The sequence below is a fragment of the Melanostigma gelatinosum genome, assembly GCF_949748355.1.
Source record: "Melanostigma gelatinosum genome assembly, chromosome: 24".
NCBI classification, from domain to species: domain Eukaryota; kingdom Metazoa; phylum Chordata; class Actinopteri; order Perciformes; family Zoarcidae; genus Melanostigma; species Melanostigma gelatinosum.
The window spans coordinates 8,899,879-8,912,477 of NC_136657.1; the positions used below are offsets into that span (position 1 = coordinate 8,899,879).

Here is a 12,599-nt window from a genome sequence, read left to right on the forward strand (position 1 = left end):
CCTATAATTGTGGCCAAACATACTGCTGTAGAAGCTTTGCAGTTGTCACACATCCAGAAATCACGGCTGGAGTCTCGACTGAAGACTGTAAAGTTAGAGTGTAAAGGTTGTGAGGAAAAATCGGACTTTTATCAACTGCTGTGAGTATTTATACATATATATATATATATATATATATATATATATATATATATATATATATATATATATATATATATATATATATATATATATATATATATATATATATATATATGTGTTTAAAAATGTATTAAGTCACAAGATTCGAGAATTGAGAAGTCGTGCAAATCTAGTCCCAAGTGCAGCTTCGTCTTTCACTGAGCAACAACCACCGAATCGCTTCAAAGCACATAGTTACTAATCAAATCAAATTGTCCCATGAAATAATTGTCAACGCAATTATTAGTTGGATTGCACTCAAAACTGAAACAACAGAAACGATCTGGACAATAAGAATGAAATCAAAAGCGCGAGGGACAAAGAGACCACGGAGTGCTGCAATATAAGAACATCTTTGAACGGAAGTCACTGAGGGAGCAAGAAGACGCTGTCACTGACCTCAGAACCTCACAAGAGCATGAGTCAGGAGGGGAAGTTCTGAAACCTTGAAAATGTCTTTCCAATACGCACGTGTGTCTCTATTAAAAGCAGCAATCAAAGTATTATTTATGAAGAACATTCAGCTGATCAGCTTCATCAGTGCAGCTGTGGTTTGTCAACACAAACAAACAACGCCAACGACAGACAGATTGTCTTTTAAATACTGCTACATCCTGATTGGTGCACAAATGTTTAGATCCGGAGCATAAAAATCAGCTGGAAGCCAACGCAAAGGTGCACCAATGCTTTTGAACCAGTGATGGTTAAAGAGCTTGAAAATCGGATGAAAACAAAACAACAAATTGACCCCAAATCATTGAATCTGACCTGAAGTCCAACACGTAGAAGCGTAATGGGCAGTTCCTAGCCACAGCTGGGCTGCTTAATACCTCCAACATGGCCGACAGAGGGTGAATTACATCCCCGAAAAGCTCTCTGTTGCATGCTGCATACTTCCAGTTCACCCAGTGTGTGTGTGTGTGTGTGTGTGTGTGTGTGTGTGTGTGTGTGTGTGTGTGTGTGTGTGTGTGTGTGTGTGTGTGTGTGTGTGTGTGTGTGTGTGTGTGTGTGTGTGTGTGTGTGTGTGAGCTGTAAACCCGGGGAGGGGAGGAGGGAGAGTCATTTGGAAGAAGATGTATGTAAACCCATTTCCAAACAAATGGGCCTGACTGCACGGCAACAGGGAGAGGTGCCATAAGCGTCCGGCGTGCATAATGCCCGCATGAATCAAGACTTCCCTGCTGCTGAACGTGACCACACACGCTCGCGTATGAATAGCACATGTCACCCGCGGCCGCATATCATCAACAACAGTCGCCGACCCCAGCAGCAAGGCCCCATTCTGGAGTTGGGAGTCACCGATCATTATTATAGGCCCCTGGAAGCTGCAGCTAGCTAGCGACACTCAGCCAGTCATACGTGTTTACCCAATGAGTGTGATGGAGTCGCAGTACGATATAATACATGCAAAGCCGCTGTAGCCGAATACAGGGCTCTCAAAGTGTGGCCTGGGGACACACAGGGGCCCTATGGAGGCTTTTAAAGGACCAGACATTTCAAATGTCAGCTCTGTTATGCTAGCCCATGTATGCTGTTGATTTCCGCTGACTATTTTCAAATGAACTTTGATTTCCATTCATTTCTGTGCATGAACATCCATTAGCGGACTCTTAAACTTGCTTTAGTTTGTTATTCGTCACAGTGACCATTCAGTCTGCATGCACGTTCTGTCAATGTTTCTGACTGATATGAAAAGTTTCACCTCATAACATTTATGTGACTTTGTTCCAAAACAACTCAGTCAATCACGTTTTCAGTGTCTGCTTATAGAAATCAAGTCAAATCAATGGCTGCCCGGGACAGTTGGAAATCAAATATAAAAATGAGTCAATCTCAGCAGCAATCTTCTTAAAAATGGCCTGGAAGAATCAAAAGGATTTGCAGCAATGTAGTGTTTCATATCATAGAAAATGAATGGAAGCCAATGGATGCCTGAAATGGTAGGAGAAATACAAACAGCTCTAAAACACACGGTGCTAATAATCCCTCACACGCATAATTATCTTTTAAGGGTATAACAATAATTATACAAGCAGTTATCCTGCATTATCACAGCAACACTGTGTTATCACAGCCTTCTAAGTGGTGGTTTTGGAGTTTACAGCACATTTTTACTTCCCCCTCCATCCAACCCGCCACCATTACAGCTGTAGATTTCTCGCTCATTTGCTAAGCATCATGGATCATCAGCAGTATGTGATGGCGAACAGTTTGCGCCGTCTTTCTCTTGGTATGCATCACACCTGCACCTCGACGCACGGATACTGTACAAGCACTCACACACGCACAGGCTGGGTAAACTTGGCAGCCTTGAATACAGAAGTATGGACACTGTGTACACACTCACAGACACACTAATGCTGTAGAAACCAAATGTGCAGCGTTCTGTGCTCTACAAGTGGAATATTCCTAACTGCACATGGACTCGTGATCCATGTATCGTGCAGGCAGGCTGCCTGCACCCCGAGACGCCTCTCTGAGTCAGGGCCCCGCCGGCGACTCCAGCTACCCCTCGTACCCCCCAGCATACATGGCAGCAGTATGTGTGTGTGCATGCATGTGTCTACAAACGTGCAACTGTGTTTGCCTGTGTGTGTTTCGGGGTGGCAGGGTTGCCTCCAACTTGATGCAATGAGGCCATCAGTTATCCCTGATTGGGATGAAGGCGACAGCGTTGAGTTTGCGCTACAATTTGGCGCCCATAATGGCCGAGAGACGACATTTCCTCCCCATTTCCCTCGTGAATATCAAAGCCGCCGCCACGGCCGAAACACAGAAGGAAAAATTACAACCCTATTATTTTATTTGCATTACCTGTAATAGGCAGCATATTGGGTGCTGTATTTATTGCCGTATCAGCACCGGCCTGGCTGTAAACATTTGCTGATGTATTCGCCGTGCTGGCTTTGCCCAAACACCACACGTAATGACTGAGCAAAGACGGTAGCAGGGATTGTTGTTTTTACTACTTTGGGGTTTGCGATGGATTGACCAGACTTAGTGGAGAGAGAGAGAGAGAGAGAGAGAGAGAGCAGGCTGTGGTGTAAGATGGGCGGTCTTTGAGGCTCGTGTTTTCCTGGTGCTGGCTCAGTCCCAGACATACCCATAGCCCCGACAGGGAATCAGGGAACGGCTCTTATTTGTACCGCTCTATATCCAGAGTCACTCCTATCAGGGATGTGGTTAGTGTTGTTTTTTCTCTACCTGAGCGCCCGCTTCCATCCAATTATGTTGTTTGTCTTCTCAAAGGCCTCAATACCTCAAGCTTTGCAAGCCCCCCGCCCTCCCTGCTGCGCCACACACACTGTTCCACAAAGTTAGATAGAACTAGATCCATTAAGTTCGTGGAATGAGCAAAAAACAAAAAGGCACAAGAGAGGGTTACCCTGGATGCGCCCGTTCTTCTGTTATCCAATTTTACTGGGATTTGGAGTGATTTGCGCCTGGCTCCCCGAGGGAAATAAATACTTTGATTGATGTAATCCTGGGCAGGGAGGTGCCACAAACCCCCCTCTCTATCCGCAGGGACCGCCACTGTTCAACAAACAAAAACAAAAAGCAGGGACTATGGAGAGACATGCACAGTGGCTACAAACCAGGCCGCTGAAGCAACGAGACTTCTGTAGATTTGATTTCCTGCGGATTTAGTCCATTCATTAATTGCTCAGCTAAATAACACAATATCATCAATATCATTCTTGATTAGCATGCGCGTTAGAGTCTAATGGAATAGAAAAATAGCAGCGTGTCCGTCTGCTGATTTGCATACACACACAGGAAAAACGGGAGAGTAATTTTTCCGGAGTTACAATTATTTTCCACTGAAGGAGTCATATTTAATCATTTTGGAGTGTAATTACTTCCAGTAGCCAGTAGAGTGTGAGTAAATATTCAGAATAAAATCTATTGGAGTAAAACAGCGTGACCACGCCCACAACGGTTCCTTAAGTTTCGTTTCTGCCGCCATGACACCTCTCGCTACACTGGAATGAGCTGACGTTTTATGGAACGGAAGGGCTGAAGTGAGGAACAGAAGACGGCATTTGAAATAACATGTCAGGTAAGGTCATTCGTTTTGGTTAACTTCATGTGTGTAAGGTACATTGTGTAGCAACATTGCAGCTAACCTAACGTTACTTCACTATTTGCATTGTCAGATATGAGCCGTAGCTTCTGATTGTTCGCGTTAGCAGATGCTAACGGTAGCTTCTAACGTTTTCACATAACTTAGTCACAGTCAAACGTTAGCTTCTAACGCATTAACATCAATTCGCAAAATATTTGGTGGTTTATGGACATATTAACGTCGACACACCTGGATTAAAGTCTCAATAAAGTAGTATTAGCTATCATCAGTAGCCAGCGGACTTCACTGAGCAGGTGCATGTGTGTTTTATTCTGTGTAGAGGGGCTGTCTTTTGCTGCAGTTAGTTGGTGCAACAGGTACATTTTACTGTGAAAATGGCTATGTAGAATTTGCAGTTTGTTGGCGTCAACACGTGTATTTTACTCAGAAAGGAGCTGTTAACGACCGTTTTAAGCTGCATTTGTTGGCGCTAACCTGTGTATTTTACTCTGAAAAGAGCTGTTAAAAACCGTTTTAAACGGACTGTTTCTAGCTGCGTTTGTGGGCGCTAACACGTGTATTTTACTCTGAAAAGAGCTGTTAACGACTGTTTTAAGCAACTGTTTCCGGCTGCGTTTGTTTGCGCTAACACGTGTATTTGACTCTGAAAAGAGCTGTTAACGACTGTTTTAAGCAACTGTTTCCGGCTGCGTTTGTTTGCGCTAACACGTGTATTTGACTCTGAAAAGAGCTGTTAATGACTGTTGGACTGTTTCTAGCTGCGTTTGTTGCCGCCAACACGTGTATTTGACTCTGAAAAGAGCTGTGTTGATGGACTGTGTTTCGCTGCAGTTCATCAGCACCCTGGTCGATGCAACATGTGTGTTATACTTTGAAAAAATGCACTTCACTCTGTTGACTGCTAAAACTAGCTGGGCTTGACATTGGCACGGGCCACTCGCGAAGTGCGGGTAGAATTCCGCAGCATAAGCTGATTGATCTGTTGCACTGTGGCATGCTAGAGACGGCCAAGTCGGAGACAACCAGGTGAAGTAGACATTGTTCAAGATGAGACAACTGGTTACATTTCTGATGATGTGTTCACGCCAAACGCAGTAGATTACATACAAAGTCTATGCACAGCCACTATGAGACTGGAGTGACGCGAATTGGCGATTCAAGCGAATGAACAGGTCCCTTTAGTACAGCGTAATAAAGACGTGCTTAAAATGTCCCTCGTTTTTATAATGAAATAGTTTACCCTTGTGGAGACCTACTATTAGTCCATGCATCATGTCTTTCTAATGTTGGCTTACTGTGGTATTACTAATGTTGGCAGTCAGCTGTTTCTGATAATGAAACTAATTTAATTGTTTTTGTCATGAAGGATGCAAGCTGTAAGAGTGAAGTACAGAGATCGTCAGAAGTACATTTGTTATGAGGGGCAACTAACCTTCAAATCATTTTTGGATTGTGGTGAGTGAAAAATATTGCACACACTAACCTGTGGAACAATACACTTGGGATGTCACTCTATGTTTTGCATACCTGAAAGTCTTTTCCCTGGAATAGCAAAGGTCTGCATGGAACACTGTCAGTTTTGGGATTACAATGTTCAAGTGAAGATGGCCTTCTGATTGCTGTCTGTTATGTTTTTCTGCAAATACACAACCGATTCATCACTAAGCTTGTCCCTTGGTATTTTGTCTTCACAGTTGCCAAGAAATTTGACCTTCCAACCTTGGACTTAAAAGTCTATGATGAATCAAAGACCGAAGTTGATGAGGAGGTGTTTGAGTTTCTACTAAAGAAACAAGACATTGGTGTGCTGGAGATTTGTCTACCCCAAGACCCAAATCTTGAGGGTTAGTTACTTATTAGCTTATAACTTCATATTTATCTGTACGGCTTGGTCAATCTAACATGTTTTGAATATGCAAGACAATTTAATATATCTGAGTTGGGGTTTTTTAAAATCTTATTTAGATATTTTGAAATCATCTCTGCTCACCCTTTCCACAATTTCTGGAACTGTTGTGGGCATGATACAATGTGAAATATTTGCATTCCTCTAATAATGGATGTGTGCACTTATATTGTCTTATAGTCACATTGTTAATCACATTAGTTCAATGTTAATATGATTTCTAGATTCTTTGAGCTCCCCTTCATGCTCCTCCTTTGCAAGCTTCAGTGGAGACAATGAGAGGGACTCGGACGACACCACTATATTGCAGCATAGTCCTGCTACAAGACAAAGAGATGAGGGAAGTCATCTAGCTCAGGTAAGCTCTGCAGTTTCCCTTGCATCCTTTCTGAAGGTTTAAAAAAAATGCCAAGGTTGAATGGTAAATGGCTGAATAACTGAAGTTGTAAAATTGTGGCCATTCTGTTTGATAATACTTGATGTCATTATTGTTTTAAACGTTTCATTGTGTTCATTTTTGTTCTTCCCACTTAGATGATTGAAGACATCCTGAAGAACAAACCTGGAGGAGAGAGGATCATGAATGAGTATGCCCGAACAAAAAGCCTAACGGATGCCAGAAGACGTGATATGGTCAAGATATTGGTCGCACATATGACAAGTGAACATGGGTATGTTGTCATGTTGTTATTATTACATACCTGCACTCCTAATACACATGTGTGTCTTGAATTGACACAGTACAACACCCCTCTTTTAGCAGGTGGAATTTACACATCAATACTTTTGATTGGAGCACATATAGTAAAGTCTGTGTGTTTGTGTGTAGGACAAGTCCTTCAAGGCGCGTTAAAGAGGACTACGCAAGGGGCATCACTACCTTGTACCCATACCTGGCCGATCCTAGGAGCAAGTTAGGCTATGTAAGTACATTAAAACGTCTAACTTATTTACTTTTCACTTGCTTGGAATGTAAATATTTCAACTGCTGTTTTACAGATGGGTAGTGTTTTTATTTCAAATAAAGATCTGTAAACATTACTGCATGGCAACAAGGGCTGTCACTTTTTGAACATTTGTTTGAATGTAATTAACATTCAAACTCTAATGACTCATTTGAATAAAAAATGTACAGTCTATATCCACAGCTGACTGTTTAACGTAGTTTACTTTGTCACCCAACAGAGGGCGCTCTAACGTATTGCGTGTCATTTCATATTTGTTCGAGTGTTATTTTTGGAAAAGGTGACAGCCCTAATGGCCACCATCTCTGCCTTCCCCGTAAGTTGAACTCTGGCGGTGTTAAAGCTCAGTTTACTTTCGCACCGCAAGGGTTAGCCCATTAACAAGACACAACACTAACCGTGTAATACAATAACCTCTGTTTTTCAAAATAACTGTCATTAGAAAGAAAGGCCTCATCACAATACTAGGAAATATGATAGTTTTTGGGGAAAGATTAAACTATTTCAACTTGTTCAATCAAACTGAATAACCCTTTTTACTTTAGGAGCATTATTACAATGCAGAAGATGGGAGTGGGTATCTGGCATGGAGACTGAAATTTGTTCAGAAGGAAGCATCGGAGGGAAAAAAGAAGACCTGCAGTCAGTCACAAACACTAACTGGTATGTGTGAAGTCTAATTCATAATGCATGATGAGGGAATAATCATATAATGTATATATATATATATATATATATATATATATATATATATATATATATATATATATATATATATATCCTATTTTTCTTCTGGAGACGTAAGTGCCTGCATGGCCATCCTTGCAGAGTTTTCCAAGCCTTATTTCTTATATCTTAGGACATAATATCATATACTAACCCAGTAATTGATAAAAGTGCCACCACTATTACAGGTGGTCCAAAAGCAGAAAGAGACTCATTCAGAGTGGAAAACGGGCTAACCACAGAAAGCCTGTGCTGCGAGGCCATTGCGCTTATGAAGCATACAGCTGATGAAGCAACTGTGAAGGAGAAGATGAAGCAGACCTTTACCTATCGCCAAGACATGGTTCATGACCCAGTGAAGTCCTCTGAACTATTCACAGCGTTTCCAAGATTCCTGGACATGGCAGGACTGGTATGTGAACGTTCTACTGCCACTGTCATGACAATATTATTTCTGTTCTACAATAGCCTGGGTAGGGTTGTAAGATCTGTCATGACCATGGTGCTACACCATAATGTTTACTGTTCTGTTTTGACCAATTCTATCTTGTCTGCAGATTGACCAAGACTTTGGTCTGATGTTTGGGGATGCTGCTACTACAAAGTTCCTGGAGAGATGGCCTACTATCTACAAACAGAAAGTCCTCGAACAAAGCCGTGGCCTCACACAGACAGCCGATCTTCAAGACCTGGTTCAAAATGCTGAATGCACAACAGACGTGGAAAATGGTATGCTAAAAGTTAAGGATCATAGTTATGGAAGAGAGAATAGTTTTTGAATGAAAAATGGATTGACTGTTCGCTTGTAGTAAATGCTTGTTTATGAATTTTTACTTCCAGGATGGGACAGTGACATGTCATCCATTTTGGTTCTTGTCCACCTTCTACCACCATCACCACATGGCCGCAAGAGACCAGGAAAACTCTCAGCCAGACAAGCCAGTGACCGTCTTGTGAAATTCATTAAGGTGAGGTTACAGTTCAATTAAACTGGAAAATCGTCACTGTTCTGTCCCCTTTTCTAAACCTTTCAATCCTCTTTTTAAGATTATGGTCAATTAAGACATTTCCTTAAACTGACTAATTTTATAGCTGACTAATTCATTATTTTTTCTGTCACAGACTGGGATGAGCATCCAGGGGCATCTGGACGGCATCGTGGAAAGCCTTCAACCATACCTGCTAGCTGTGGGGACCCAGAAGAGTCTGATTCACAAATACTTCATTGTGATTGACAAGCATGCAATACCTTGTAAGTCACCAGACACACTTGCCTGTTTTGATGAGCTTTTCAAAGCTCATTTTGTCTTTGGTACTTCGTACAACCAGGATCTGGTAAATGTGTACAACTTCTTGCAAACCACGATCTTTGAAATCGATGTTGATACCACTAAGGTGAATCCAAGGGTTGCAGAGTTGAGGGCTCGGATGCTGCATTGAGTTGATACGAAGATGTTTTGTTTTATTTGCAAAATCCCCCAGGCAAACACCAATTCCCTGACAAAACACTTGAAGTTGATCCACGGACTTTGTTCAGGAAAGACCCTTCGTCTTAAATGTGGTCAGGCTGGTTGTTCACTAGTTTATGGCACTTTTTCTGGGTTTCGAAAGCATCTAAATAAAGCACATGAACCTTGTTCTGATCCTGGTGAAGGCCCATCTACATCTGAAGATTTAGCAGCAAGTAATTTTGATGACTTGCCAGCAAGAAGTTCACCTTCTGACTCAGTCCTTCTCAAAAGGAGTCTTGTAGACAGCTGCGCTGCAACAGTAGCCGAACTTAAAGTGGCAGGCGTAAGTGAAACAACTGTTAACTCTTTGGTAATTTCGATGGAAGAGATTGTTGACGATATCCATAATCAAGCAAAAGAATCTGTGAAGAAGTGTCTATCTTTACAGGAGCCTATCAAAAGCGACATTGAGAGCAAAATTGATCAGTGTTTCGAAAAAATGGAAAATCCCTATGGTGTATTAAATTCTGAGAGTAAAAGAAGGCAGTATTTTACAGAGAAGTGGGGAAGGGTAGACTTAGTTGAATATGTTCTTGGTACAAGATTTGATACCCTACGCAATCGCACCACTGGAACTTATGATCAGGTTGTTGTCACTGATAAATTAGTTTACATCCCTATTTTGAAAACTTTACAATTTATTTATCAACATCCTAACATAAAAGAGATGATGCAGACTTCAAGTTCAGGAGAAAATCTTCATGACTTGTGCGATGGAGATCTTTTCAAGAGTCATGATCTATTTTCAAAACAGAAGCATGCCATTCTGATTCAGCTTTTTTATGATGATTTTGAAACTGCAAATCCTTTAGGCTCAAAACGGGGAATACATAAATTAGGTGCACTCTATTTCACCTTGCGGAATTTTTCTCCCAAGTACAACTCAAATCTGCTTAATATTCATTTGGTCGCTTTATTTCATGCCCAAGATGTTAAAACATATGGCTTTTCTAAAATACTTGATCCACTTATGCAGGATATTAAAATACTTGAGAAGGATGGAATTCGGGTCCCCTTGTATGATCAGCCAGTGTATGGAACTATTGTCCAAGTTACAGGTGACAACCTTGGTCTTCACAGTTTGTTTGGTTTTGTTGAATCATTCAGTGCCAGATATTGTTGCCGCTTCTGTCTTGCTGAGAAAGAAGACTTTCAGACTGAGTTTAATGAAGATTCACCCAAGATAGTTTTGCGAACTCGCGCACTTCATGCGGAACATTGCCAAATGATGGAGACAAATCCCACTCTTCCCTATGTGATGGGCGTTAAACGTTCTTGCATTCTAAATTCCTTGCAATATTTCAATACATGTGAAAACTTCTCTGTCGATATTATGCACGATATCTTGGAGGGAGTGGCACAATATGAAATGAAACTTCTATTACTGCACTTGAAAGATAAGTACACAACATTAAAAGAAATAGACTGTAGAATTAGGAGTTTTAACTATGGCTATATGGAGCAAAACAACAAACCTCCTACAGTTAAGTTAAGGGAGGACTCAAATGACTTGGGGTTGAATGCAATCCAATCCTGGTGTTTACTTCGCAATCTACCACTTATCTTTGGAGACTTGGTTTGTCCAAATGATCAACACTGGTATTTGCTACTGCTTTTGCTTCAAATTGTAAACATTGTATTTTCACCAAAGTTATCAAAGGGTATTACTATTTTTTTGAAACACTTAATCGTGGAACACCACAGGTTGTTCAAGCATTTGTTTCCAAACAAAAGGCTGCTACCAAAACATCATTTTATGGTGCATTACCCTATGTGTATTCTTAAAATTGGACCACTTTTGCATAGTTGGTGCATGCGCTATGAAGCAAAGCATCATTTCTTTAAGAAACAATTAAAAAGCTTCAAAAATATCACTAAAACTTTGGCCAAGAAACACCAAAATCAAATAGCATACAGGTGGCAGACATTTGATCCCAATGAAGTGATAATTGGTCCAGGTAATATGGTAGCTTTAAATGTGCTAGACTGGGGCTATGAGATAGCTGAGACTATTCAGGTACCAATTGACACCAAGGTTTTAAATATTAGATGGGCCAAACACCATGGAAATATGTATCGGACGGGTTTAGTCGTTTGTCTGAAGGTTCATTGTGAGATGCCAGTTTTTCACAAAATCCACCATGTAGTTCTGAAAGATGAGAGGTTATTGTTTGTTACATTTGCCCTGCAAACAGTGTGTCTTGATGAGCATTTTAATGCATATAAAGTTGTGTGCACAAAAGACGGACCTCATGTAGTTGATGTGAAAGAGATTTTCTGTTATAAAGCATTTGATGTACAAATGTCATACAGGTGTGATGATGCAAGTTTGTTTATTGTGCCATACTGTTTCCTATGATGTCATAGTGAAAAGGCCAAAGTGTTCCAAAGGTCCAAAATGTATTCTGTAAAATATGTATGGATACATTGCACATTTGTAATACAAAATAATAAATTGTGCTTTGGTAAATACTGATATCTGATTTATTTAACTTGTTGGGTTTAATGATAACCTTCCAGAGTAAGTTCTCTCAGGTTTTAATCATAATTTAGTTCTCTATGGAGTGTAATTTAGTTCTATATGGAGTGGAATATAGTTCTATATGGAGTGGAATATAGTTCTATATGGAGTGGAATGTAGTTCTATATGGAGTGGAATATAGTTCTATATGGAGTGGAATGTAGTTCTATATGGAGTGGAATGTAGTTCTATGTGGAGTGGAATGTAGTTCTATATGGAGTGGAATGTAGTTCTATGTGGAGTGGAATGTAGTTCTATGTGGAGTGGAATAGTTCTAAGTTGAGTAAAATGGCAGTAGAGTTGTTTTCATTTTATGCTACATAGAGTAAATTATCATCATCTAGAGTTAAATACAAACACTGAATAGAGTAAAAAATACTCTGAATCATTAACTCTGAGGCAAGAGTAGATTTTACTCTATATAGACTGGGACCAAATGTTGTATTTTATTGAGTAAAATTTTATTCAATTTGAGTAAAATTTACTCCGACAAATTTACTGTGCAATAACGCTGTGGCTTGTTTTGATGTTGCTGCTGGAGGTGGGGGTGTTTAGTATGTGTGTCCATGCTGATGTGTTTTACATCTGTGTGTGTGTGTGTGTGTGTGTGTGTTAGAGTTACAGAGAGAGAGGAGGGATGTGGCCGGGACTATGAGGCAACCAGCACCCAATGGGTGGAGGGGCGAGGGTGGGGGTGGGGTGA

At 40.8% G+C, this 12,599-nt stretch overlaps 1 protein-coding gene across 1 annotated transcript; it reads left to right on the forward strand.

The window, feature by feature from the left end:
• Positions 1-3,982: 3,982 nt before the first annotated feature.
• On the forward strand, positions 3,983-12,317 carry LOC306797095 (uncharacterized protein). Its single transcript, XM_079296278.1, has 11 exons — positions 3,983-4,240; positions 5,634-5,722; positions 5,962-6,111; positions 6,398-6,531; positions 6,708-6,844; positions 7,003-7,096; positions 7,684-7,801; positions 8,053-8,276; positions 8,422-8,593; positions 8,705-8,832; positions 8,987-12,317. The coding sequence occupies exons 2-11, from the start codon at positions 5,635-5,637 to the stop codon at positions 9,302-9,304; spliced, it is 1,563 nt and encodes a 520-aa protein (XP_079152404.1). The 5' UTR covers positions 3,983-4,240; position 5,634; the 3' UTR covers positions 9,305-12,317.
• The last annotated feature ends 282 nt before the right edge of the window (positions 12,318-12,599 follow it).

Coding starts and splice junctions, on each gene's coding strand:
- LOC306797095 (XM_079296278.1), top strand. CDS start 5,635: ATGCAAGCTGTAAGAGTGAAGTACAGAGATCGTCAGAAGTACATTTGT. Junction 8,277..8,421: donor TCCTGGACATGGCAGGACTG/GTATGTGAACGT, acceptor TCTTGTCTGCAG/ATTGACCAAGACTTTGGTCT. Junction 8,833..8,986: donor GTCTTGTGAAATTCATTAAG/GTGAGGTTACAG, acceptor TTTCTGTCACAG/ACTGGGATGAGCATCCAGGG.